Below are 25,109 nucleotides of genomic sequence, written 5' to 3'. Positions count from 1 at the left end.
CGGTGGAGGGGGCTATCACTGTAACCTCGTTCCACGGTGGAGGGGGACTATCACTGCCTCGTTCCACGGTGGAGGGGGACTATCACTGCCTCGTTCCACGGTGGAGGGGGACTATCACTGTAGCCTCGTTCCACGGTGGAGGGGGACTATCACTGTAGCCTCGTTCCACGGTGGAGGGGGACTAGGGGACTATCACTGTAGCCTCGTTCCACGGTGGAGGGGGACTATCACTGTAGCCTCGTTCCACGGTGGAGGGGACTATCACTGTAACCTCGTTCCACGGTGGAGGGGGCTATCACTGTAACCTCGTTCCACGGTGGAGGGGACTATCACTGCCTCGTTCCACGGTGGAGGGGACTATCACTGCCTTGTTCCACGGTGGAGGGGGACTATCACTGTAGCCTCGTTCCACGGTGGAGGGGACTATCACTGTAGCCTCGTTCCACGGTGGAGGGGACTAGGGGACTATCACTGTAGCCTCGTTCCACGGTGGAGGGGGACTATCACTGTAGCCTCGTTCCACGGTGGAGGGGGACTAGGGGACTATCACTGTAGCCTCGTTCCACGGTGGAGGGGGACTATCACTTTAGCCTCATTCCACGGTGGAGGGGACTATCACTGTAGCCTCGTTCCACGGTGGAGGGGGCTATCACTGTAACCTCGTTCCACGGTGGAGGGGGACTATCACTGTAGCCTCGTTCCACGGTGGAGGGGACTATCACTGTAGCCTCGTTCCACGGTGGAGGGGGACTATCACTGTAGCCTCGTTCCACGGTGGAGGGGGACTATCACTGTAGCCTCGTTCCACGGTGGAGGGGGACTATCACTGTAGCCTCGTTCCACGGTGGAGGGGGACTATCACTGTAGCCTCGTTCCACGGTGGAGGGGGACTATCACTGTAGCCTCGTTCCACGGTGGAGGGGACTATCACTGCCTCGTTCCACAGTGGAGGGGACTATCACTGCCTCGTTCCACGGTGGAGGGGGACTATCACTGTACCTCGTTCCACGGTGGAGGGGGACTATCACTGTAGCCTCGTTCCACGGTGGAGGGGGACTATCACTGTAGCCTCGTTCCACGGTGGAGGGGGACTATCACTGTAGCCTCGTTCCACGGTGGAGGGGGACTATCACTGTAGCCTCGTTCCACGGTGGAGGGGGACTATCACTGTAGCCTCGTTCCACGGTGGAGGGGGACTATCACTGTAGCCTCGTTCCACGGTGGAGGGGGACTATCACTGTAGCCTCGTTCCACGGTGGAGGGGGACTATCACTGCCTCGTTCCACGGTGGAGGGGACTATCACTGCCTCGTTCCACGGTGGAGGGGGACTATCACTGTAGCCTCGTTCCACGGTGGAGGGGACTATCACTGCCTCGTTCCACGGTGGAGGGGGACTATCACTGCCTCGTTCCACGGTGGAGGGGGACTATCACTGTAGCCTCGTTCCACGGTGGAGGGGACTATCACTGTAGCCTCGTTCCACGGTGGAGGGGGACTATCACTGTAGCCTCGTTCCACGGTGGAGGGGGACTATCACTGCCTCGTTCCACGGTGGAGGGGACTATCACTGCCTCATTCCACGGTGGAGGGGGACTATCACTGCCTCGTTCCACGGTGGAGGGGACTATCACTGTAGCCTCGTTCCACGGTGGAGGGGACTATCACTGTAGCCTCGTTCCACGGTGGAGGGGGACTATCACTGTAGCCTCGTTCCACGGTGGAGGGGGACTATCACTGCCTCGTTCCACGGTGGAGGGGGACTATCACTGTAGCCTCGTTCCACGGTGGAGGGGGACTATCACTGTAGCCTCGTTCCACGGTGGAGGGGGACTATCACTGTAGCCTCGTTCCACGGTGGAGGGGACTATCACTGCCTCGTTCCACGATGGAGGGGACTATCACTGTAGCCTCGTTCCACGGTGGAGGGGGACTATCACTGCCTCGTTCCACGGTGGAGGGGGACTATCACTGCCTCGTTCCACGGTGGATTGGGACTATCACTGCCTCGTTCCACGGTGGAGGGGGACTATCACTGCCTCGTTCCACGGTGGAGGGGGACTATCACTGTAGGGACCTCTTTTTCATTATTTCAGCTTTTGCCTCAGTCATTTGATTTGCTGCAGTTTCTCTCTCCTCAGTCTGAGGAATTGACCGTTGGGAATGTTGCTTTTAGAGATTTATGATGATTTACTGTCATAGCTTTAGTGTTCCTACTGAGAGGTTTATGAACAATAGTAGTTTCAAGCGTATTACCTTGTTTTTTTTTTTAAACATTGAGGTCGAGGAAATTCACAGAGGAAGTACAATGCTCTAATGTAAATTATTAATGTGGATTAGTAGAGTTGGCATAGAACACAAATCTACTCAAGTCCTTCTCTGTGCCCCTCCAGACTACCAGAATATCGTCAACATATCAACACCACAGGACAATATTAGAAAAGAACGCTTTAGAGAGACAGCATATGTAAATTATTATTATTTTCTTCCCATAAACCCATACACAAATGAGCATAATCGCCATTTTATAATTCCCATCGTTGTTCCCTGGTATTGGAGGTAAAAAAAAAAAAGAGCCAGCATATTGAAAATAGTTCTTAGATGACGCCATTTGGGTTAATGTCAAAATAAAACTAGAACGGAGCAGCAGACCTTCAGGGCGTGTATCTAAGATAGAGGGAGAGTGCTTCTAAGCCTCCTGTACGGGGCATGTTTCTATAAACACCTGGAACATCCATAGTTACAAGTATATCATTAGATTGAACTTCTCAAGGATCTCTAACATGTCAGTGGTGTCACCCTAAGAATGCAGAGAGGGAAAGAACCAACTTTTTAATAAAAATATTCTACAAATTTGGGATAGGGGTTCCGTGAGGCTATCGTTATCAGAGAGTATAGGCCTCAGGAAGTAGTACTGGTAGACTGTTATATATATATATGGAATACGAACTGGTCCAAAATACCTGACTCAGGTTTATTTCATATCATGAACACCTACTGTCTGCACATAATAGGATTATATCAATTGTGTAAAGTTATTATTGTTGTATTATTAACCATCTAATAGATATTAAAGGTCTCCTTAAACTTGTATTGAACGTAGGCTCTTAGATTAAATATGTTTTATTTGTTCTCTCAGGATGAAGAGAAAGTTCTACTCGTGGGATGAGTGCATGAATTTACGAGAAGTCAAGGTAGGAACCACAATCTGAAATGGTACCCTACTCACTATAGTGTACTGTTTTTGACCAGGGGCGCAGTGTAATATACAGGGAATTAGCCTACTCACTATAGTGCACTGCTTTTGACCAGGGGCGCAGTGCAATATATATAGGGAATTGGCTGCCATTTTGAATGCATCCTAAGGCAATTTAAAACCATTATGACATTTTAAAACTTTAAGCTCTGTCGCTAACATTTGGACCAGCCAGCACCCCAATGCCTAAGGTTGAACGCTCTCTTTGCCCTGGGGTAAAATAATATCTACCCCAGTGATTTACGTTGATGTTCAGTTACTGACATAAAGGGCCAGCTGTTGATTTTCACCATTTTACCTATTTTTGAGTGAGAACAAGCTTTAGGGACATGATTCCCCAAGCGACCTGTGAACCAGTTTTAGTTAATAAATCCCCTTCTTTTTTGTGCTGAACTGCCCCGTCTGTCTCTTGGTTTTGCACTCCTCCACCTACAGAGTTGTTACACCCACTCAGTAATCTCTCATGTCAGAAAACAATGGGAAGCCATTACCCACTCAGTAATCTCTCATGTCAGAAAACAATGGGAAGCCATTACCCACTCAGTAATCTCTCATTGTAACGGTTGTCGTTGGGTAGAGACGACCAAAACGCAGCGGGAATGTGGATGTTCATCTTTATATTTATTAAGAAAAGAGAACACGGAAAAACAACAAAACAAAGAACGACAGATAACAGTTTCGCAGGCTAACAATAAGCAGTGCAAAATCAACTACCCACAAAATCCCCAGGTGAAAACAAGCATCTAATATATGACTCCCAATCAGGAACAACGACGTACAGCTGTTCCTGATCGGGAGCCACACAGACCACACAGAAATAGACAGACTAGAAAACCATAGAAAACCAACACTAGAACATATACTCAAACCCCAGACTACATAAACCAAACACCCCTTTAATAACACACACAACCCCAACCATACGAAACAAATACACTTCTGCCACGTCCTGACCAAATTATAATACAATTACTCCCTCTGCTGGTCAGGACGTGACACTCATGCACAAACTCTACGTAACATACTATAAATGTAGCATCTGACGCAATTACTCCAGATTTTAGTTCTGGGTTTCTGACATTACCCACCTTTCTTATTGACATAAGAGTATAAATATATTGTACATTAGCTAATGTCACTCATACAAAGCAATGGCGTGTGTATGTCTTTTATGTTTTACAGTCTCTGAAGAAGTTGAGTCATGCCAACGTGGTGAAGCTGAAGGAGGTGATCCGGGAGAATGATCACCTCTACTTTGTCTTTGAGTACATGAAGGAAAACCTCTACCAGCTGATGAACAACAGGTAGGATCAATTACTCATCAATATTATGATGAAAGATATCAATCAAATAATGAGAAAGAATGGAAGAATTAACCATTTTTTTAATTGTAGTTTGTTAATAGTAGTCTGTTACTAATTGGACAGTCCAGATGGATGCAAGTTTCTCTGTAACTGTTGAAATGAGACCTTTATCTGTGAATAGTTCCTATGATCTGAATGAGTCGTCATGTATTGAGGAAAGTTTTACTTACAAGGATTGTGATATGTGGTTGTCTTACCTAGCTCGGTTAACTCGAATGCACTGACTGTATGTCGCTCTGGATAAGAGCATCTGCCAAAATGACTAAAATGGGAATGTATTGATGTTCATCTTTCCAGACAGAGATTGTTCCCCGAGTCAGTGATCAGGAACGTGCTGTTTCAGATATTACAGGGACTCTCCTTTATCCATAAACATGGTAGGTTCCCCAGCTAGAGACCTCCTTTATCCATAAACATGGTAGGTTCCCCAGCTAGAGCCCTCCTTTATCCATAAACATGGTAGGTTCCCCAGCTAGAGACCTCCTTTATCCATAAACATGGTAGGTTCCCCAGCTAGAGACCTCCTTTATCCATAAACATGGTAGGTTCCCCAGCCCAGCTAGAGACCTCCTTTATCTATAAACATGGTAGGTTCCCCAGCTAGAGACCTCCTTTATCTATAAACATGGTAGGTTCCCCAGCTAGAGACCTCCTTTATCCATAAACATGGTAGGTTCCCCAGCTAGAGCCCTCCTTTATCCATAAACATGGTAGGTTCCCCAGTCCAGCTAGAGACCTCCTTTATCCATAAACATGGTAGGTTCCCCAGCTAGAGACCTCCTTTATCCATAAACATGGTAGGTTCCCCAGCTAGAGACCTCCTTTATCCATAAACATGGTAGGTTCCCCAACGCAGCTAGAGATCTCCTTTATCCATAAACATGGTAGGTTCCCCAGCCCAGCTAGAGCCCTCCTTTATCCATAAACATGGTAGATTCCCCAGCCCAGCTAGAGACCTCCTTTATCCATAAACATGGTAGGTTCCCCAGCCCAGCTAGAGACCTCCTTTATCCATAAACATGGTAGGTTCCCCAGCTCAGCTAGAGACCTCCTTTATCCATAAACATGGTAGGTTCCCCAGCTAGAGACCTCCTTTACCCATAAACATGGTAGGTTCCCCAGCTAGAGCCCTCCTTTATCCATAAACATGGTAGGTTCCCCAGCCCAGCTAGAGACCTCCTTTATCCATAAACATGGTAGGTTCCCCAGCTAGAGCCCTCCTTTATCCATAAACATGGTAGGTTCCCCAGCTAGAGACCTCCTTTATCCATAAACATGGTAGGTTCCCCAGCCCAGCTAGAGACCTCCTTTATCCATAAACATGGTAGGTTCCCCAGCTAGAGCCCTCCTTTATCCATAAACATGGTAGGTTCCCCAGCTAGAGCCCTCCTTTATCCATAAACATGGTAGGTTCCCCAGCCCAGCTAGAGACCTCCTTTATCCATAAACATGGTAGGTTCCCCAGCTAGAGACCTCCTTTATCCATAAACATGGTAGGTTCCCCAGCTAGAGACCTCCTTTATCTATAAACATGGTAGGTTCCCCAGCTAGAGCCCTCCTTTATCCATAAACATGGTAGGTTCCCCAGCTAGAGACCTCCTTTATCCATAAACATGGTAGGTTCCCCAGCCCAGCTAGAGACCTCCTTTATCCATAAACATGGTAGGTTCCCCAGCTAGAGACCTCCTTTATCCATAAACATGGTAGGTTCCCCAGCCCAGCTAGAGACCTCCTTTATCCATAAACATGGTAGGTTCCCCAGCCCAGCTAGAGACCTCCTTTATCCATAAACATGGTAGGTTCCCCAGCCCAGCTAGAGACCTCCTTTACCCATAAACATGGTAGGTTCCCCAGCTAGATACCTCCTTTATCCATAAACATGGTAGGTTCCCCAGCTAGAGACCTCCTTTATCCATAAACATGGTAGGTTCCCCAGCCCAGCTAGAGACCTCCTTTATCCATAAACATGGTAGGTTCCCCAGCTAGAGACCTCCTTTATCCATAAACATGGTAGGTTCCTCAGCTAGAGACCTCCTTTATCCATAAACATGGTAGGTTCCCCAGCTAGAGACCTCCTTTATCCATAAACATGGTAGGTTCCCCAGCTAGAGACCTCCTTTATCCATAAACATGGTAGGTTCCCCAGCTAGAGACCTCCTTTATCCATAAACATGGTAGGTTCCCCAGCTAGAGACCTCCTTTATCCATAAACATGGTAGGTTCCCCAGCTAGAGCCCTCCTTTATCCATAAACATGGTAGGTTCCCCAGCCCAGCTAGAGACCTCCTTTACCCATAAACATGGTAGGTTCCCCAGCCCAGCTAGAGACCTCCTTTATCCATAAACATGGTAGGTTCCCCAGCCAGCTAGAGACCTCCTTTATCCATAAACATGGTAGGTTCCCCAGCCCAGCTAGAGACCTCCTTTATCCATAAACATGGTAGGTTCCCCAGCTAGAGCCCTCCTTTATCCATAAACATGGTAGGTTCCCCAGCTCAGCTAGAGACCTCCTTTATCCATAAACATGGTAGGTTCCCCAGCTCAGCTAGAGACCTCCTTTATCCATAAACATGGTAGGTTCCCCAGCTAGAGACCTCCTTTATCCATAAACATGGTAGGTTACCCAGCTCAGCTAGAGACCTCTCACTGAAGGTACAAGAGACACTGAGACGGAATATTGTAGCGATCCTCGATAATCCACATTAAAATTCCCACCGAGTGGGTTAACCCTATTGGCGCGATGTGTAGGGTGTTTCAGGCCTTTTCACTCTAGCGACCTGGGTTTGCGTCCCTGCCTCTCCCTTCGCTACAATAGGATAACAATGCATAGCCTACTAGTAGTCGATTCTGAATGCTTGCACAACGCTGTTGTCACATACAATATTATCCGCCTGTCAAAATTATCTTTGAAAGGAATGCTGTTTATAACTATTCAAGCAAAAGGGTTATTTTTTTTATGATTTTGAGCATTAGTGTTTACCTCCGTGTTTAAACTTTAACATCAGGAGTTGAGTCATCTGATCAGTTTTTAAAAGAAAGGTGTGAGTGTTTTAAAGTGTAGCTACATGGGAATATTTGTGCGTGTACAGTTGCAGTCGGATGTTTACATACACCTTAGCCAAAGACATTTAAACTCAGTTTTTTTCACAATTCCTGACATTTAATCCTAGTAAAAATTCCCTGTCTTAGGTCAGTTAGGATCACCACTTTATTTTAAGAATATGAAATGTCAGAATAATAGTAGAGAGAATGATTTATTTCAGCTTTTATTTCTTTCATCACATTCCCAGTGGGTCAGAAGTTTACATAAACTCAATTGGTATTTGGTAACATTGCCTTTAAATTGTGTAACTTGGGTCAAATGTTCCACAAGCTTCCCACAATAAGTTGGGTGAATTTTGGCCCATTCCTCCTGACAGAGCTGGTGTAACCGAGTCAGGTTTGTAGGCCTCCTTGCTCGCACACGCTTTTTCAGTTCTGACCACAAATGTTCTATAGGATTGAGGTCAGGGCTTTGTGATGGCCACTCTAATAACCTTTACTTTGTTGTCCTTAAGCCATTTTGCCACAACTTTGGAAGTATGCTTGGGGTCATTGTCAATTTGGAAGACCCATTTGTGACCAAGCTTTAACTTCCTGCCTGATGTGGATATATTGAAGCAACATCTCAAGACAAGATTTTCCTTCCTCATGATGCCATCTATTTTGAAGTGCACCAGTCTCTCCTGCAGCAAAGCACCCCCACAACATGATGCTGCCACCCCCGTGCTTCACGGTTGGGATGGTGTTCTTAGGCTTTCAAGCCTCCCCCTTTTTCCTCCAAACATAACGATGGTCATTATGGCCAAACAGTTCTATTTTTGTTTCATCAGACCAGAGGACATTTCTCCAAAAAGTACGATCTTTGTCCCCATGTGCAGTTGCAAACCGTAGTCTGGCTTTTTTATGCCGGTTTTGTAACAATGGCTTCTTCCTTGCTGAGCGACCTTTCAGGTTATGTCGCTATAGGACTCGTTTTACTGTGGATACAGATACTTTTGTACCTGTTTCCTCCAGCATCTTCACAAGGTCCTTTGCTGTTGTTCTGGGATTTATTTGCACTTTTCGCACCAAAGTACATTCATCTCTAGGAGACAGAACATGTCTCCTTCCTGAGCGGTATGACGGCTGCGTGGTCCCATGGTGTTTATACTTGCGTATTATTGTTTGTCCAGATGAATGTGGTACCTTCAGGCGTTTGGAAATTTCCCCCAAGGATGAACCAGACTTTTTTTCTGAGGTCTTGGCTGATTTCTTTTGATTTTCCCATGATGTCAAGTAAAGAGGCACTGAGTTTGAAGGTAGGCCTTGAAATACATCCACAGGTACACCTCCAATTGACTCAAATTATGTCAATTAGCCTATCAGAAGCTTCTAAAGCCATGATATCATTTTCTAGAATTTTCCAAGCTGTTAAAAAGGCACAGTCAACTTAGTGTATGTAAACTTCTGACCCACTGGAATTGTAATACAGTGAAATAATCTGTCTGTAAACAATTGTTTGAAAAATTACTTGTGTCATGCACAAAGTAGATGTCTTAACCGACTTGCCAAAACTATAGTTTGTTAACAAGAAATTTGTGGAGTGGTTGAAAAACAAACAAGTTTTAATGACTCCTAATGACAACTTAATTGGATGTAAACTAACGACTTGAACTGTATCTGGTATTCCCTTAATCATTTTACATTGTTGATATCGGCAGGGTAGCCTAGTGGTTAAAGCGTTGGGCTAGTAACTGAAAGGTTGCAAGTTTGAATCCCCGAGCTGATAAGGTACAAAATCTGTCGTTCTGCTCCCTGAACAAGGCAGTTAACCCACTGTTCCTAGGCCGTCATTGAAAATAAGAATTTATTGTTAACTGACTTGCCTAGTTAAATAAAGGTAAAATAAAATTAAAAAAATCTTTGCCATGATATATTTATTTCAAATTAGTATTTATTTGTGATTTTGTTGTTGCAGAGAGTAGGATATTAGAATGGAGTATGAGTGAACCAGTAGTGTATTTTATGGTACACAGCAAATTGGAAAATAACCCGTGTTAGTGTTTATAACCAGAGTTGAGTGTGATTGTCATTTTGACTCTGTGTAGAGTAAAACACTGAAAACCCACGCAAATCATTAGCATATTTCCCAGCATGATCTACTGCAGTTTGATTTTCAGATTTTTTTTTTTCAATATCTGTGTATTTGCATGTCATGTGAAGTACATTGATTGGTTGATTTAATCTTATGCTACACAAAGATAAATAATATACATTTTTCTAAACAAATCCAAACTGTTAGTAGTTGGACTTTTGCACCCGCTACTGAGATGGTTGTTCCACATTAAATGATTTAGGACAGGTAGACTCATTGGTGAATCTTACCTACCCTGACAGTCATTCTGAATGCAATTGTTGGATATCCTCACTGTCTGGATTCCAATAGGAGTTACACATAACTTTGCAAGCCAGCATAATGTGACTTGCAGGCCTGATGTGGCCTGTAAACCAGGAGTTTCCTAAACACCACTGTGTTAGGGTATAACTAGGCCCTCAACGAAAGGCCTTATGATAGATGTAATGTATTGTCGTAAAGAGTTACAATTTAAAGGCTAATAAGGGTTGGTGGAACCGTTCATATAGTGTTCTAACCCTTCAAATATAAAAGGGTAGAACCATTTAAGTAGAACCATTTACAGGGGCTTCTATGGATAACCCTACATAGAGGGTAAAGGGTTCTACCTAGCACCAAAAAGGGTTCCCGTATGCAGACAAACCACAGAACCCTATGTTTCTACTTAGCACCTTTTGTAGTGTAGCTACTACATGTACTGACTTGAGATGTGGGCTAGATATGGGCTGGGTATGGGTATGGGCTAGATATGGGCTGGGTATGGGCTAGATATGGGCTTGGTATGGGCTAGATATGGGCTTGGTATGGGTATGGGCTAGATATGGACTAGGTATGGGCTTGGTATGGGTATGGGCTAGATATGGACTAGGTATGGGCTTGGTATGGGTATGGGCTAGATATGGACTAGGTATGGGCTTGGTATGGGTATGGGCTAGATATGGACTAGGTATGGGCTTGGTATGGGTATGGGCTAGATATGGGCTTGGTATGGGCTAGATATGGGTATGTTATGGGCATGGCATGGGCTAGATATGGGCATGGTATGGGTATGGGCTAGATATGGACTAGGTATGGGCTAGATATGGTTATGGGCTAGATATGGTTATGGGCTAGGTATGGGCTTGGTATGGGCATGGGCTAGATATGGGTATGGGCTAGATATGGGCTAGGTATGGGCATGGTATGGGCTAGATATGGGTGTGGTATGGGTATGGGCTAGATATGGGCTAGGTATGGGCATGGTATGGGCTAGGTATGGGCGTGGTATGGGTATGGGCTAGATATGGGTATGGGCTAGGTATGGGCGTGGTATGGGCGTGGTATGGGTATGGGCTAGATATGGGTATGGGCTAGATATGGGCATGGTATGGGCTAGGTATGGGCGTGGTATGGGTATGGGCTAGATATGGGTATGGGCATGGTATGGGCTAGGTATGGGCATGGTATGGGCTAGGTATGGGCGTGGTATGGGTATGGTATGGGCTAGGTATGGGTGTGGTATGGGTATGGGCTAGATATGGGTATGGGCTAGGTATGGGCTAGGTATGGGCATGGTATGGGCTAGGTATGGGCGTGGTATGGGTATGGGCTAGATATGGGTATGGGCTTCTCCTTGAGGAATATAAGAGAAGCCCACAAAACAAATCATTCAGTAGACATTCATTACGGCTTTAGACGAGGTTCAGTACACACCACTGCATTCTGTAACAGAAGGTAGGCTGGCCCTCACTGTTAAATTATAGACACAGGAGTCACCAGACCCACAGACTAATCTGGAGGTCTCTTAAATCTCCACTGAGTTAGGTACTTCTGCTTTGAGCGTTTCTGCATCGTATATGGTGCCCCCGGGGCAGATCAAGTTGTTGATGGAGGTCTCTTTAAATCTCCACTGAGTTGGGTACTTCTGCTTTGAGCGTTTCTGCATCGTATATGGTGCCCCCGGGGCAGATGAAGTTGTTGATGGAGGTCCTCCGTGTTGAGGAATGGGATTCTTCTTAAATTGCTTGTAGTATTATATTACGTTTTATGTTTGAATCATGTGCATTTTATAAGTTGTGTTCATGCATGGCTCACTTTGAAAAAAATAAACCTTACTCTCAATGTGGACTCCCTGATGATAAAATAAAGGTTAAATGAAATAAATATGACTACTCCACTGTTGATGATAACGTCCACCAGACCAGGGATGACTTAGTTTTCTCTTGTTCCTTTTTTTGGGGATGGAGAGGTGTGAGTGATACCGTTACCAAGCCTAAATGCACGGTTAGTTGTCTATGATGAGATCATATCAGGACAACAGACTATATTCAAGGTTTTCACGAGAGCACCTCCGTTTCTCTTAAATCAATCAATCAGTCATGCCCATCCATGGCTGTTGGTATCACCCTCCGTCGAGGACACAGTTTTCTCTGCCGTTTATTTTCCTTATCTGTCTATCCTCTTCTTTTTCTCTCCTTCTCTCCTCTCTCCGTTGCCAGAGAAGACAGGATGTTTTCTGAGAATGAAATAAGAAACATTCTTTTCCAAGTTCTGTCTGGCTTAGCGTTTGTACATAAACACGGTAAGAGTCTTCTTCTTCTTCTCTCATTTTCCCTCCTGTCACTTTAACGTTTGTCTTCGGTGTGTCTGGTGGGTCGTAGAGTCTTTATGATCTTGAGAGAATTGAACAGGACCTCCTGATTATCTCCGTTTACCCTGAAGTGTGCACTTGTTGTTCGTTCACTCCATTTGAAGGCATTGGATTCATATAAGAAAATGCGCACACTTAAGATAGATGTGGGAAGAAACTGAAATTGGGAAGCAGTGATTGATATTCCAACAGTTCCCTCTCTCATCAAATGCTCTTATGATAAAAGTGTGTCAATAGGTTCCGTTTCCCCAGGTTATTTCCACCGTGACATTAAACCGGAGAACCTGCTCTGTATGGGTCCAGAGCTGGTGAAGATAGCTGACTTTGGATTGGCCAGAGAGATACGCTCCCAGCCTCCCTACACTGAATACGTCTCAACTAGATGGTAAGATGTTTGATTTGCACACCAGTTAAAAGTTTGGACACACCTACTCATTCAAGGGTTTTTCTATATATATTTTTTTTAAACTATTTTCTACATTGTAGAATAATAGTGAAGACATCAAAACGATGAAATAACACATATGGAATTGTCACGTCCTGACCAGTATAAGGGGTTATTTGTTATTGTAGTTTGGTCAGGGCGTGGCAGGGGTGTATTTGGTTTGTGTTGTTGGGATTTTGGGGTTAGTTGTATGGTCCTTATTTTTATATTTCTACGTTCCCTTCTAGGTGTTGTATTTCTTTGTTTTGGCCTGGTATGGCTCTCAATCAGGGACAGCTGTACATCGTTGTCACTGATTGGGAGTCATACTTAGGTAGCCTTTTTTCCCACTGTGTTTGTGGGAAGTTGTTTTTGCACTGCTGTGTGTAGCCTGCAAGACTGTTTAGGCTGTCGTGCGTTTTTTCTTGTTTTGAGTTCTCTTGAATAAAGTTTAAGATGTTCACGAGACCCGCTGCGCCTTGGTCCACTACCTTTGATGACGGCCGTTACAGGAATCATGTAGTAACCAAATAAGTGTTAAACAAATCAAAATATATTTTAGATTCTTCAAAGTAGCCACCCTTTGCCTTGATGACAGCTTTGCACACTCTTGGTGTTCTCTCAACCAGTTTCATTAAGGAATGCTTTTCCAACAGTCTTTAAGGAGTTCCCACGTATGCTGAGCAATTGTTGGCTGCTTTTCCTTCACTCTGCTGTCCAATTTCATCCCAAACCATCTCAATTGGGTTGAGGTCGGGTGATTGTGGAGACCAGGTCATCTGATTCAGCACTCCATCACTCTCCTTCTTGGTCAAATAGCCCTTACACAGCCTGGAGGTGTGTTGGGTCATTGTCCTGTTGAAAAACAAATGATAGTCCCACTAAGCCCAAACCAGATGGGATGGCGTATCGCTGCAGAAGGCTGTGGTAGCCATGCTGGTTCAGTGTGCCTTGATTTCTAAATAAATCTGACAGTGTCAACAGCAAAGCATCCCCCCACCATTACACCTCCTCCATGCTTCACGTGGGAACCACACATGCGGAGATCATCCGTTCACCTACTCTGCGTCTCACAAAGACACGGCAGTTGGAACCAAAAATCTCACATTTGGAAGGACAGATTTCCATGGTCTAATGTCCAATGCTCGTGATTCTGGGCCCAAGCAAGTTTCTTCTTCTTATTGGTGTCCTTTAGTAGTGGTACAAAGTATATTTTATCAAAGTAACTCTGGGTCTTCCTTTTCTGTGGCGGTCCTCATGAGAGCCAGTTTCATCATAGCGCTTGATGGTTTTTGCGACTGCACTTGAAGAAACTTTCAATGTTCTTGAAATTTTCCGGATTGACTGACCTTCATGTCTTAAAGTAATGATGGACTGTCGTTTCTCTTAGCTTATTTGAGCTGTTCTTGCCATAATATGGACTTGGTCTTTTACCAAATAGGGCTATCTTCTGTATCCCCCCCCCCCCCACACACACACACACAAATTCCACAAATTCACTTTTAACAAGGCACACCTGTTAATTGAAATGCATTCCAGGTGACTAACTATTGAAGCTGGTTGAGAGAATGCCAAGAGTGTGCAAAACTGTCATCAAGGCAAAGGGTGGCTACTTTGAAGAATCTAAAATATATAAAATATATTTTGATTTGTTTAACACTTTTTTTGTTTACTACATGATTCCATATGTGTTATTTCATAGGTTTTGATGTCTTCACTATTATTCAACAATGTAGAAAATAGTAAAAAAAAAACAAAAAAAAAAAAAAAAAGAACCCTGGAATGAGTAGGTGTGTCCAAACTGTTGACTGGTGCTGTAACAGTGGGTTCTGAGTTGCCAATATATTTCTTGTGAACTTTTCCCCTCTTTTTTAAAAAAATTATTTTTGGATAATAATTATAAAGAGAAATTACAATAAGAAGATGACGTGAGAAACAAAACAACAACAAATTGCAGCAGAGATCATTTCAGAGCTGTTAGTTCAGATATACATGGTGAACCTCTGACCTTCAAGTGGTTTACTTAGTGAGTTTAAAGCATGAATGACAAAGGCAGATCTCTGCAGGACGTGAGGTGGGGCTGAACCTACAGTGGGGGGAGAACAAGTATTTGATACAGTGCCGATTTTTGCAGGTTTTCCTACTTACAAAGCATGTAGAGGTCTGTAATTTGTATCATAGGTACACTTCAACTGTGAGAGACGGAATCTAAAACAAAAATCCAGAAAAAATCACATTTGTATGATTTTTAAGTAATTAATTTGGGATTAAATGATTCTGACTCATCGCAGGTTAATCCCTTCAGAAGACACAGGACAGGAATAACAAGTGTGTGTGTGTGTGTGTGTGTGTACATACAGTGCAGTATTCAGACGCCTCGACTTTTTCCACATTTTGTTACGTTACAGCCTTATTCTAAAATGGATTAAATAATTTTTTCCCCTCAATCTACACACAATACCCCTTAATGACGTCACAATACCCCATAATGACAAAGCAAAAACAGTTTTTTTTTTGTGCAAGTCCGGGCTCTGGCTGGGCCACTCAAGGACATTCAGAGACCCGAAGCCACTCCTGCGTTTTCTTGGCTCTGCTTAGGGTCATTGTCTTGTTGGAAGGTGAACCTTCGCCCCAGTCTGAGGTCCTGAGCGCTCTGGAGCAGGTTTTCATCAAGGATCTCTCTGTACTTTGCTCCGTTCATCTTTGCCTCAATCCTGACTAGTCTCCCAGTCCCTGCTGCGGAAAAACATCCCCACAGCATGATGCTGTCACCACCATGCTTCACTGTCGGGATGGTGCCAGGTTTCCTCCAGACGTGATGCTTGGCATTCAGGCCAAAGAGTTCAATCTTGGTTTCATCAGACCAGAGAATCTTGTTTCTCATGGTCTGAGAGTCCTTTAGGTGCCTATTGGCAAACTCCAAGCGGGCTGTCATGTGCCTTTTACTGAGGAGTGGCTTCCGTCTGGCCACTCTACAAAAAAGGCCTGATTGGTGGAGTGCTGCAGAGATGGTTGTCCTTCTGGAAGGTTCTCCCATCTCCACAGAGGAACTCTGGAGCTCTGTCAGAGTAACCATCGGGCTCTTGGTCACTTCCCTGACCAAGGCCCTTCTCCCCCGATTGCTCAGTTTGGCCAGGTGGCCAGCTCTAGGAAGAGTCTTGGTGGTTCCAAACTTCTTCCATTTAAGAATGATGGAGGCCACTGTGTTCTTGGGAAACTTCAATGCTGCAGAAATGTTTTGGTACCCTGCCCAGATCTGTGCCTCGACACAATCCTGTCTCGGCTCTCTATGGACAATTCCTTCGACCTCATGGCTTAGTTTTTGCTCTGACGTGCACTGTCAACTGTGGGACCTTATATAGACTGGTGTGAGCCTTTCCAAATCATGTCCAATCAATTGAATTTACCACAGGTGGAAACATCTCAAGGATGATCAATGGAAACAGGATGCACCTGAGCTCAATTTCGAGTCTCATAGCAAAGGGTCCAAATACTTATGTAAATAAGATATTTCTGTTCTTTATTTTTAATACATTTGCGAACAAGTCTAAAAACCTGTTTTCGATATGTCATTATCGGGTATTGTGTGTAGATTAATGAAGATTTTTATTTATTTAATACTTTTTACAATAAGGCTGTAACGCAACAAAATGGGGGAAAAAGGGAAGGGGTCTGAATACTTTGTGTGTGTGTGTGTGTGTGTGTGTGTGTGTGTGTGTGTGTGTGTGTGTGTGTGTGTATAGTCTGACAGATCCTCCTGTCTCCTCCCGTCCCCAGGTACCGAGCCCCTGAGGTTCTCCTGAGGTCCCAGTCCTATAGCTCTCCTATAGACATCTGGGCAGTGGGCTGCATCATGGCAGAGCTCTACACACTCAGACCTCTGTTCCCTGGAAACAGCGAGGTGGATGAGATCTTCAAGATCTGCCAGGTGCTGGGCACCATGAAGAAGGTGGGCAAGAATATACATTCACACACACACACTTGCTGAAGAGATTCAGTGGTCGATGTCCATTTCATTATCATGGCTTTCTATACACGTTTGTGTTAAACTCACTCATTCACCTACTCACTTTATTACTCACCCCCTTTATGTTATTGGTGCTGTTGTTGCTGTTCCTGTTACTGTTGCTGTTGCTGTTACTACTGTTGCTGTTACTGCTGTTGTTGCTGTTACTGTTGCTGCTGTTACTGTTACTGTTACTGTTGCTGTTACTGCTGTTGTTGCTGTTACTGTTACTGCTGTTACTGTTACTGTTACTGTTGCTGCTGCTGTTACTGTTGCTGTTGCTGCTGTTACTGTTACTGTTACTGCTGTTGTTGCTGTTACTGTTGCTGCTGTTGCTGCTGCTGTTATTGTTGCTGCTGCTGTTGCTGCTGTTACTGTTACTGTTGCTGCTGTTACTGTTACTGTTACTGTTGTTACTGTTACTGTTACCGTTGCTGTTACTGTTACTGCTGTTGCTGTTACTGTTGTTTTTGCTGTTACTGCTGTTGCTGTTACTGCTGTTGCTGTTACTGCTGTTGCTGTTACTGCTGTTGCTGTTACTGCTGTTGCTGTTACTGCTGTTGCTGTTGCTGTAGTTGTCATTGTTGCTGTTACTGTTGCTGTTGCTGTTATTATTGCTGTTACTGATGTTACTGTTGAATTTATTGTTGCTGCTACTGTTGATGTTGTTGCCGCTGTTACTGTGCTGCTGTTACTGTGCTGCTGTTGTTACTATTGTTGCTGTTGTTACTGTTACTGTTGTTGCTGTTACTGTGCTGCTGTTGATTTTGTTGTTACTGTTAATGTTGCTGTTGCTGTTGCTGCTGTTACTGTTACTGTTGCTGTTGTTACTGTTGTTTCTGCTGTTATTGTTGCTGCTGTTGCTGTTACAGTTGCTGCCTTTGCTGTTACTGTTTTGTTGCTGCTGTTGCTGTTACTGTTGATGTTACTGTTGTTGTTGCTGTTATTGTTGCTGTTACTGATGTTGATGTTACTGTTGCTGCTGTTACTGTTGCCGCTGTTACTGTTGCTGCTGTTACTGTTGCCGCTGTTACTGTTGCTATTGTTGCTGTTGCTGCTGTTACTGTTGCTGTTGTTGCTTTTGTTACTGTTGCTGTTGTTACTGTTAATGTTGCTGTTGCCGCTGTTGTTACTGTTGCCGCTGTTGTTACTGTTACTGTTGCTGTTGCTGCTGTTAATGTTGCTGTTGCTGTTGTTGCTTTTGTTACTGTTACTGTTGCCGCTGTTGCTGCTGTTACTGTTGCCGCTGTTACTGTTGCTGTTGTTGCTGCTGTTACTGTTGCTGTTGTTGCTGTTGCTGCTGTTGCTGTTGTTACTGTTACTGTTGCTGCTGTCACTGTTACTGTTGCTGTTGTTACTGTTGTTTCTGCTGTTATTGTTGCTGCTGTTGCTGTTACAGTTGCTGCCTTTGCTGTTACTGATATCACTGCTGTTGCTGCTGTTACTGTTTTGTTGTTGCTGTTGCTGTTACTGTTGATGTTACTGTTACTGCTGTTGCTGTTGTTACTGTTGCTGTTACTGTTGCCGCTGTTGCTGTTGTTGCTGCTGTTACTGTTGCTGTTACTGCTGTTGTTGCTGTTGTTACTGTTGCTTTTGTTACTGTTACTGTTGCTGCTGTTAATGTTGCTGTTACTGCTGTTGCTGTTGTTGCTGTTGTTACTGTTGCTTTTGTTACTGTTACTGCTGTTGCTGTTGCTGCTGTTAATGTTGCTGTTGCTGCTGCTGTTACTGTTGCTGTTGTTGCTGCTGTTTCTGCTGTTGCTGTTGTTGCTGTGATTTTTTTAAATTGTGGTGTCGAATTAGTAGTTACGATCTTGTCTCAACACAACCCTGCCAAGGCGCACTGCTTCTTGACCCTGAAGCCAGCCGCACTAGTGTGTCGGAGAAAACGCCGTCCAACTGACGACCAAAGTCAGCTTGCAGGTGCCCGGCCCACCACAAGTAGACGCTAGAGCACGATGTGTCACGTCCTGACCAGTAAAGGGGTTATTTGTTATTGTAGTTTGGTCAGGACGTGGCAGGGTGTGCTTTGTTTTATGTCGTTCAGGGTGTGTTTTGTGTATGTGTTTAGGTAGAGGGGGTATTTGATTTATTAGTCCGGGGTTTGTTAGTCATTGTTCTATGTTAGTATATTTCTATGTTCTATCTAGTCTTTTCTATTTCTATGTTTAGTTTATTGGGGTTGGACCTTCAGTTGGAGGCAGCTGGTTATCGTTGCCTCTGATTGAAGGTCCTATAATTAGGAGTTTGGAGGCAGCTGGTTATCGTTGCCTCTGATTGAAGGTCCTATAATTAGGAGTTTGGAGGCAGCTGGTTATCGTTGCCTCTGATTGAAGGTCCTATAATTAGGAGTTTGATTTTGTGGGAAGTTGTTCTTGTTTAGCTGTTTTGCCTGACGAGACTGTCAAGTTCGTTTTGTTTTGTATACGTTTTATGTGTTTTCCTTCTTCACTCTTCCCTGTGGCTCAGTTGGTAGAGCATGGTGTTTGCAACGCCAGGGTCGTGGGTTCGATTCCCACGGGGGGCCAGTAGAAGAAAAAAAAATGAAAAAAAAAATGTATGAAATGAAATGTATCCATTCACTACTGTAAGTCGCTCTGGATAAGAGCGTCTGCTAAATTACTCAAATGTAAATGTAAAAATGTTCACTCAATAAGAAGAAGATGAGTGTACATTTTCCCACTGCGTCTTGGTCTACACCCTACGACAACCGTGACACGATGAGACAAGGAAATCCCTGCCGGACAAACCCTCCTCTAACCCGGACGATGCTGGGCCAATTGTGCGCCGCCTCATGTGTCTCCCGGTCACGGCCAGCTCCGACACAGCCTGGGATTGAATCTGAGGCTGTAGTGACGCCTCAGCACTGCAATGCAGTGCCTTAGACCGCTGCGCCAATCGGGAGGCCCTGTTACTGTTGATGCTGTTTTTTCTTGTTGTTGTTGCGTACTCAACTTTCTTTCTCCATCTTCCCATTATCAGATGGACTGGCCCGAGGGCTACAACCTAGCAGCCTCGATGAACTTCCGTTTCCCCCAGTGTGTCCCGACCAGCCTGCGCTTGCTGGTACCCAACGCCTCCAATGAGGCCCTGGTTCTGATGAGGGACATGTTGCAGTGGGACCCCCAGAAGAGACCCACCGCCGTACAGGTATACATGTTAACCCTAACCTCATTAATGACCCACCGCCGTACAGGTATACATGTTAACCCTAACCTCATTAATGACCCACCGCCGTACAGGTATACATGTTAACCCTAACCTCATTAATGACCCACCGCCGTACAGGTATACATGTTAACCCTAACCTCATTAATGACCCACCGCCGTACAGGTATACATGTTAACCCTAACCTCATTAATGACCCACCGCCGTACAGGTATACATGTTAACCCTAACCTCATTAATGACCCACCGCCGTACAGGTATACATGTTAACCCTAACCTCATTAATGACCCACCGCCGTACAGGTATACATGTTAACCCTAACCTCATTAATGACCCACCGCCGTACAGGTATACATGTTAACCCTAACCTCATTAATGACCCACCGCCGTACAGGTATACATGTTAACCCTAACCTCATTAATGACCCACCGCCGTACAGGTATACATGTTAACCCTAACCTCATTAATGACCCACCGCCGTACAGGTATACATGTTAACCCTAACCTCATTAATGACCCACCGCCGTACAGGTATACATGTTAACCCTAACCTCATTAATGACCCACCGCCGTACAGGTATACATGTTAACCCTAACCTCATTAATGACCCACCGCCGTACAGGTATACATGTTAACCCTAACCTCATTAATGACCCACCGCCGTACAGGTATACATGTTAACCCTAACCTCATTAATGACCCACCGCCGTACAGGTATACATGTTAACCCTAACCTCATTAATGACCCACCGCCGTACGGGTATACATGTTAACCCTAACCTCATTAATGACCCACCGCCGTACGGGTATACATGTTAACCCTAACCTCATTAATGACCCACCGCCGTACAGGTATACATGTTAACCCTAACCTCATTAATGACCCACCGCCGTACAGGTATACATGTTAACCCTAACCTCATTAATGACCCACCGCCGTACGGGTATACATGTTAACCCTAACCTCATTAATGACCCACCGCCGTACAGGTATACATGTTAACCCTAACCTCATTAATGACCCACCGCCGTACAGGTATACATGTTAACCCTAACCTCATTAATGACCCACCGCCGTACAGGTATACATGTTAACCCTAACCTCATTAATGACCCACCGCCGTACAGGTATACATGTTAACCCTAACCTCATTAATGACCCACCGCCGTACAGGTATACATGTTAACCCTAACCTCATTAATGACCCACCGCCGTACAGGTATACATGTTAACCCTAACCTCATTAATGACCCACCGCCGTACAGGTATACATGTTAACCCTAACCTCATTAATGACCCACCGCCGTACAGGTATACATGTTAACCCTAACCTCATTAATGACCCACCGCCGTACAGGTATACATGTTAACCCTAACCTCATTAATGACCCACCGCCGTACAGGTATACATGTTAACCTTAACCTCATTAATGACCCACCGCCGTACAGGTATACATGTTAACCCTAACCTCATTAATGACCCACCATTAATGAGACCCACCATCAATGAGGATTAATATGCTGATTTACTCACTGTGTTCCAGGCTCTGAGGTACCTGTACTTCCAGGTGGGCCAGGCGTTGGGTCCTCCACCTCAGTACCTGGAGGAGCACAAAGCCCAGAGCAGGACCGCAGCAGCTCAGCAGGCTTCCTCTACAGAGCCCAAACCTCTCCCCTTCTGTAAGGCCAATCTCCAGACCATTTTAGAGACCCAGCCCCAGCCAACCCACACCCAGGGTCAGGGCAGGGTCCACCACCACCAGCCCCTCCAGCAAATCCACCAGCCTCAGCACAACACAGACTGGGACGGACACAGCCAGCACCAGTACCAGCCATCCTCACTCAGCCTGGTCAAACACACCCAGCCACAGGTTAGTGGTTTAGCCAGCCATCCTCACTCAGCCTGGTCAAACACACCCAGCCACAGGTTAGTGGTTTAGCCAGCCATCCTCACTCAGCCTGGTCAAACACACCCAGCCACAGGTTAGTGGTTTAGCCAGCCATCCTCACTCAGCCTGGTCAAACATTGTGGAGATGACTTAAGTACTGTAGTGGCTCTGGATCAGAGAGTCTGCTAAATGACTCACTACTGTAGTGGCTCTGGATCAGAGAGTCTGCTAAATGACTCACTACTGTAGTGGCTCTGGATCAGAGAGTCTGCTAAATGACTCACTACTGTAGTGGCTCTGGATCAGAGAGTCTGCTAAATGACTCACTACTGTAGTGGCTCTGGATCAGAGAGTCTGTTAAATGACTCACTACTGTAGTGGCTCTGGATCAGAGAGTCTGCTAAATGACTCACTACTGTAGTGGCTCTGGATCAGAGAGTCTGCTAAATGACTCACTACTGTAGTGGCTCTGGATCAGAGAGTCTGCTAAATGACTCACTACTGTAGTGGCTCTGGATCAGAGAGTCTGCTAAATGACTTCAATGGGATAGTACTGTATTGTATACAATAGGCTGTGATATTTTATTTATTTATTTATTTAACTAGGCAAGTCAGTTAAGAACAAATTCTTATTTACATGACAGCCTAGGAACAGTGGGCCTTGTTCAGGGGTAGAACGACAGATCTTTACCTAGTCAGCTCAGGGATTCGATCTTGCAACCTTTCGGTTACTAGTCCAACGCTCTAACCACTAGGCTACCTGCCGCCCCATATACTTTAAAGTCAATAGCTTCTTGTATCCGTTAGAAACACACTGTCAATGTAAAGAGATTATGTGTTGTTAAACATTATATACTGTCAGTCTAGCAACTTATGTCCTCTCAAACGGGGTTATTATACACTGAACAAAAATATAAACGCAACATGTAAAGTGTTGGTTCCATGTTTAATGAGCTGAAATGAAAGATCCCAGAAATGTTCCATACGCACAAAAAGCTTTTTTCTCTAACATTTTGATGCACAAATTTGTTTCCATCCCTGTCAGTGAGCATTTCTCCTTTGTTAAGATAATCCATTCACCCAACAGGTGTGGCATATCAACAAGCTGATTAAACAGCATGGTCATAACACAGGTGCACCTTGTGCTGGGGGACAATAAAATGCCACTCTAAAATGTGCAGTTTTCTGTCACACAACACAATGCCCCAGATGTTTCAAGTTTTGAGGGAGCGTGCAATTGGCATGCTGACTACAGGAATGTCCATCAGAGCTGTTGCCAGATAATTAAATGTTCATTTCTCTACCATAAGCCGTCTCCAACGTCGTTTTAGAGAATGTGGCAGTACGTCCAACCGGCCTCACAACCGCAGACCAAGTGTATGGCGTCATGTGGGTGAGCGATTTGCTGATGTCAACGTTGTGAACAGAGTGGCCCTTGGTGGGGTTATGGTATAGGGCCCCATGGTGGAGGTGGGGTTATGGTATGGGCAGGTATAAGTTACGGACAGCGAACACAATTGCATTTAATTTATGGTAATTTGAGACACCGTGACGAGATCCTGAGGCCCATTGTCGTGTCGCCATCACCTCATGTTTCAGCATGATAATGCACGGCCCCATGTCGCAAGGATATGTAGACAATTCCTGGAAGCTGAAAATGTCCCAGTTCTTCCATGGCCTGTATACTCACCAGACATGTCACCCATTGAGCATGTTTGGGATGCTCTGGATCGACGTTTACGACAGCGTGTTCCAGTTCCCGCCAATATCTAGCAACTTCGCACAGCCATTGAAGAGGAGTGGGACAACATTCCAACAGGCCACAATCAACAGCCTGATCAACTCTATGCGAAGGAGATGTGTCGCGCTGCATGAGGAAAATGGTGGTCACACCAGATACTGACTGGATTTCTGATCCACTCCCTTACTTTTATTTTTTTTAAGTTCTCTGTGACCAACAGATGTATATCTGTATTCCCTGTCATGTGAAATCCATAGATTTGGGCATAATTCATTTATTTCAATTGTCTGATTTCCTTACATGAACTGTAAATCAGTAAAATATTTCATGGTTGACAATACAAAATACAAATTTTAAAAAACCACATTGTGTACCACTCAAAGAGGAATGAGAAACTAAAAGCAGTCCTAGTCAAACACTGTACAGTATTTTATTTGCAGTCCTCTATAACACATGACATCATTATCATGTAATATTTAATGTGGAACTTGTCCAACAGAAAGCCACTCCAGCGGGGTGTGAGAACACCGTGTCAGGGTTCAGGAGCGGTAGGAAGCGGTGGGGACAGACGTCAGTGAAGGCAGCAGACACCTGGGACGAGGTGGATGACTCTGACCTGGGCATCTCCTTCTCCAAGAAGCCCAGCATCGCATCTCTCAGGGACAAACACCAGGACAACGACAACTACCGGTAGGTTCTTCTGCTTCTTCCCCTCGTCATGCCTGGATAGGGACTAGGTTCTTCTGCTTCTTCCTCTCTTCATGCCTGGATAGGGACTAGGTTCTTCTGCTTCTTCCTCTCGTCATGCCTGGATAGGGACTAGGTTCTTCTGCTTCTTCCTCTCTTCATGCCTGGATAGGGACTAGGTTCTTCTGCTTCTTCCTCTCTTCATGCCTGGATAGGGACTAGGTTCTTCTGCTTCTTCCTCTCTTCATGCCTGGATAGGGACTAGGTTCTTCTGCTTCTTCCTCTCTTCATGCCTGGATAGGGACTAGGTTCTTCTGCTTCTTCCTCTCGTCATGCCTGGATAGGGACTAGGTTCTTCTGCTTCTTCCTCTCGTCATGCCTGGATAGGGACTAGGTTCTTCTGCTTCTTCCTCTCGTCATGCCTGGATAGGGACTAGGTTCTTCTGCTTCTTCCTCTCTTCATGCCTGGATAGGGACTAGGTTCTTCTGCTTCTTCCTCTCTTCATGCCTGGATAGGGACTAGGTTCTTCTGCTTCTTCCTCTCTTCATGCCTGGATAGGGACTAGGTTCTTCTGCTTCTTCCTCTCTTCATGCCTGGATAGGGACTAGGTTCTTCTGCTTCTTCCTCTCGTCATGCCTGGATAGGGACTAGGTTCTTCTGCTTCTTCCTCTCGTCATGCCTGGATAGGGACTAGGTTCTTCTGCTTCTTCCTCTCGTCATGCCTGGATAGGGACTAGGTTCTTCTGCTTCTTCCTCTCTTCATGCCTGGATAGGGACTAGGTTCTTC

The 25,109-nt window shown here is 45.0% G+C and overlaps 1 protein-coding gene across 6 annotated transcripts in view; it reads left to right on the top strand.

Annotated features, from left to right (window-relative positions):
- The window catches only part of LOC106596460 (serine/threonine-protein kinase MAK), a 52,388-nt gene that overhangs the window by 13,995 nt on the left and 13,284 nt on the right, over positions 1–25,109 (top strand). For 5 of the 6 annotated variants that reach the window (XM_082973194.1, XM_082973192.1, XM_082973195.1 and 2 more), the window contains 8 exons: positions 3,138–3,192; positions 4,437–4,558; positions 12,250–12,332; positions 12,654–12,786; positions 16,603–16,774; positions 19,814–19,981; positions 21,549–21,875; positions 24,134–24,324. In XM_082973194.1, coding sequence (XP_082829320.1) covers positions 3,138–3,192; positions 4,437–4,558; positions 12,250–12,332; positions 12,654–12,786; positions 16,603–16,774; positions 19,814–19,981; positions 21,549–21,875; positions 24,134–24,324 — 1,251 coding nt within the window. Of the gene's footprint in view, positions 1–3,137; positions 3,193–4,436; positions 4,559–4,915; positions 4,996–12,249; positions 12,333–12,653; positions 12,787–16,602; positions 16,775–19,813; positions 19,982–21,548; positions 21,876–24,133; positions 24,325–25,109 lie in introns of all 6 variants that reach the window. The other variant, XM_082973193.1, reaches the window with a different exon arrangement.

This window comes from Salmo salar, chromosome 03 (genome assembly GCF_965601325.2).
Source record: "Salmo salar chromosome 03, fSalSal1, whole genome shotgun sequence".
NCBI lineage: Eukaryota > Metazoa > Chordata > Actinopteri > Salmoniformes > Salmonidae > Salmo > Salmo salar.
Note: the sequence above shows the minus strand (reverse complement) of the source record. Positions and strands in the feature narration are given on the sequence as shown.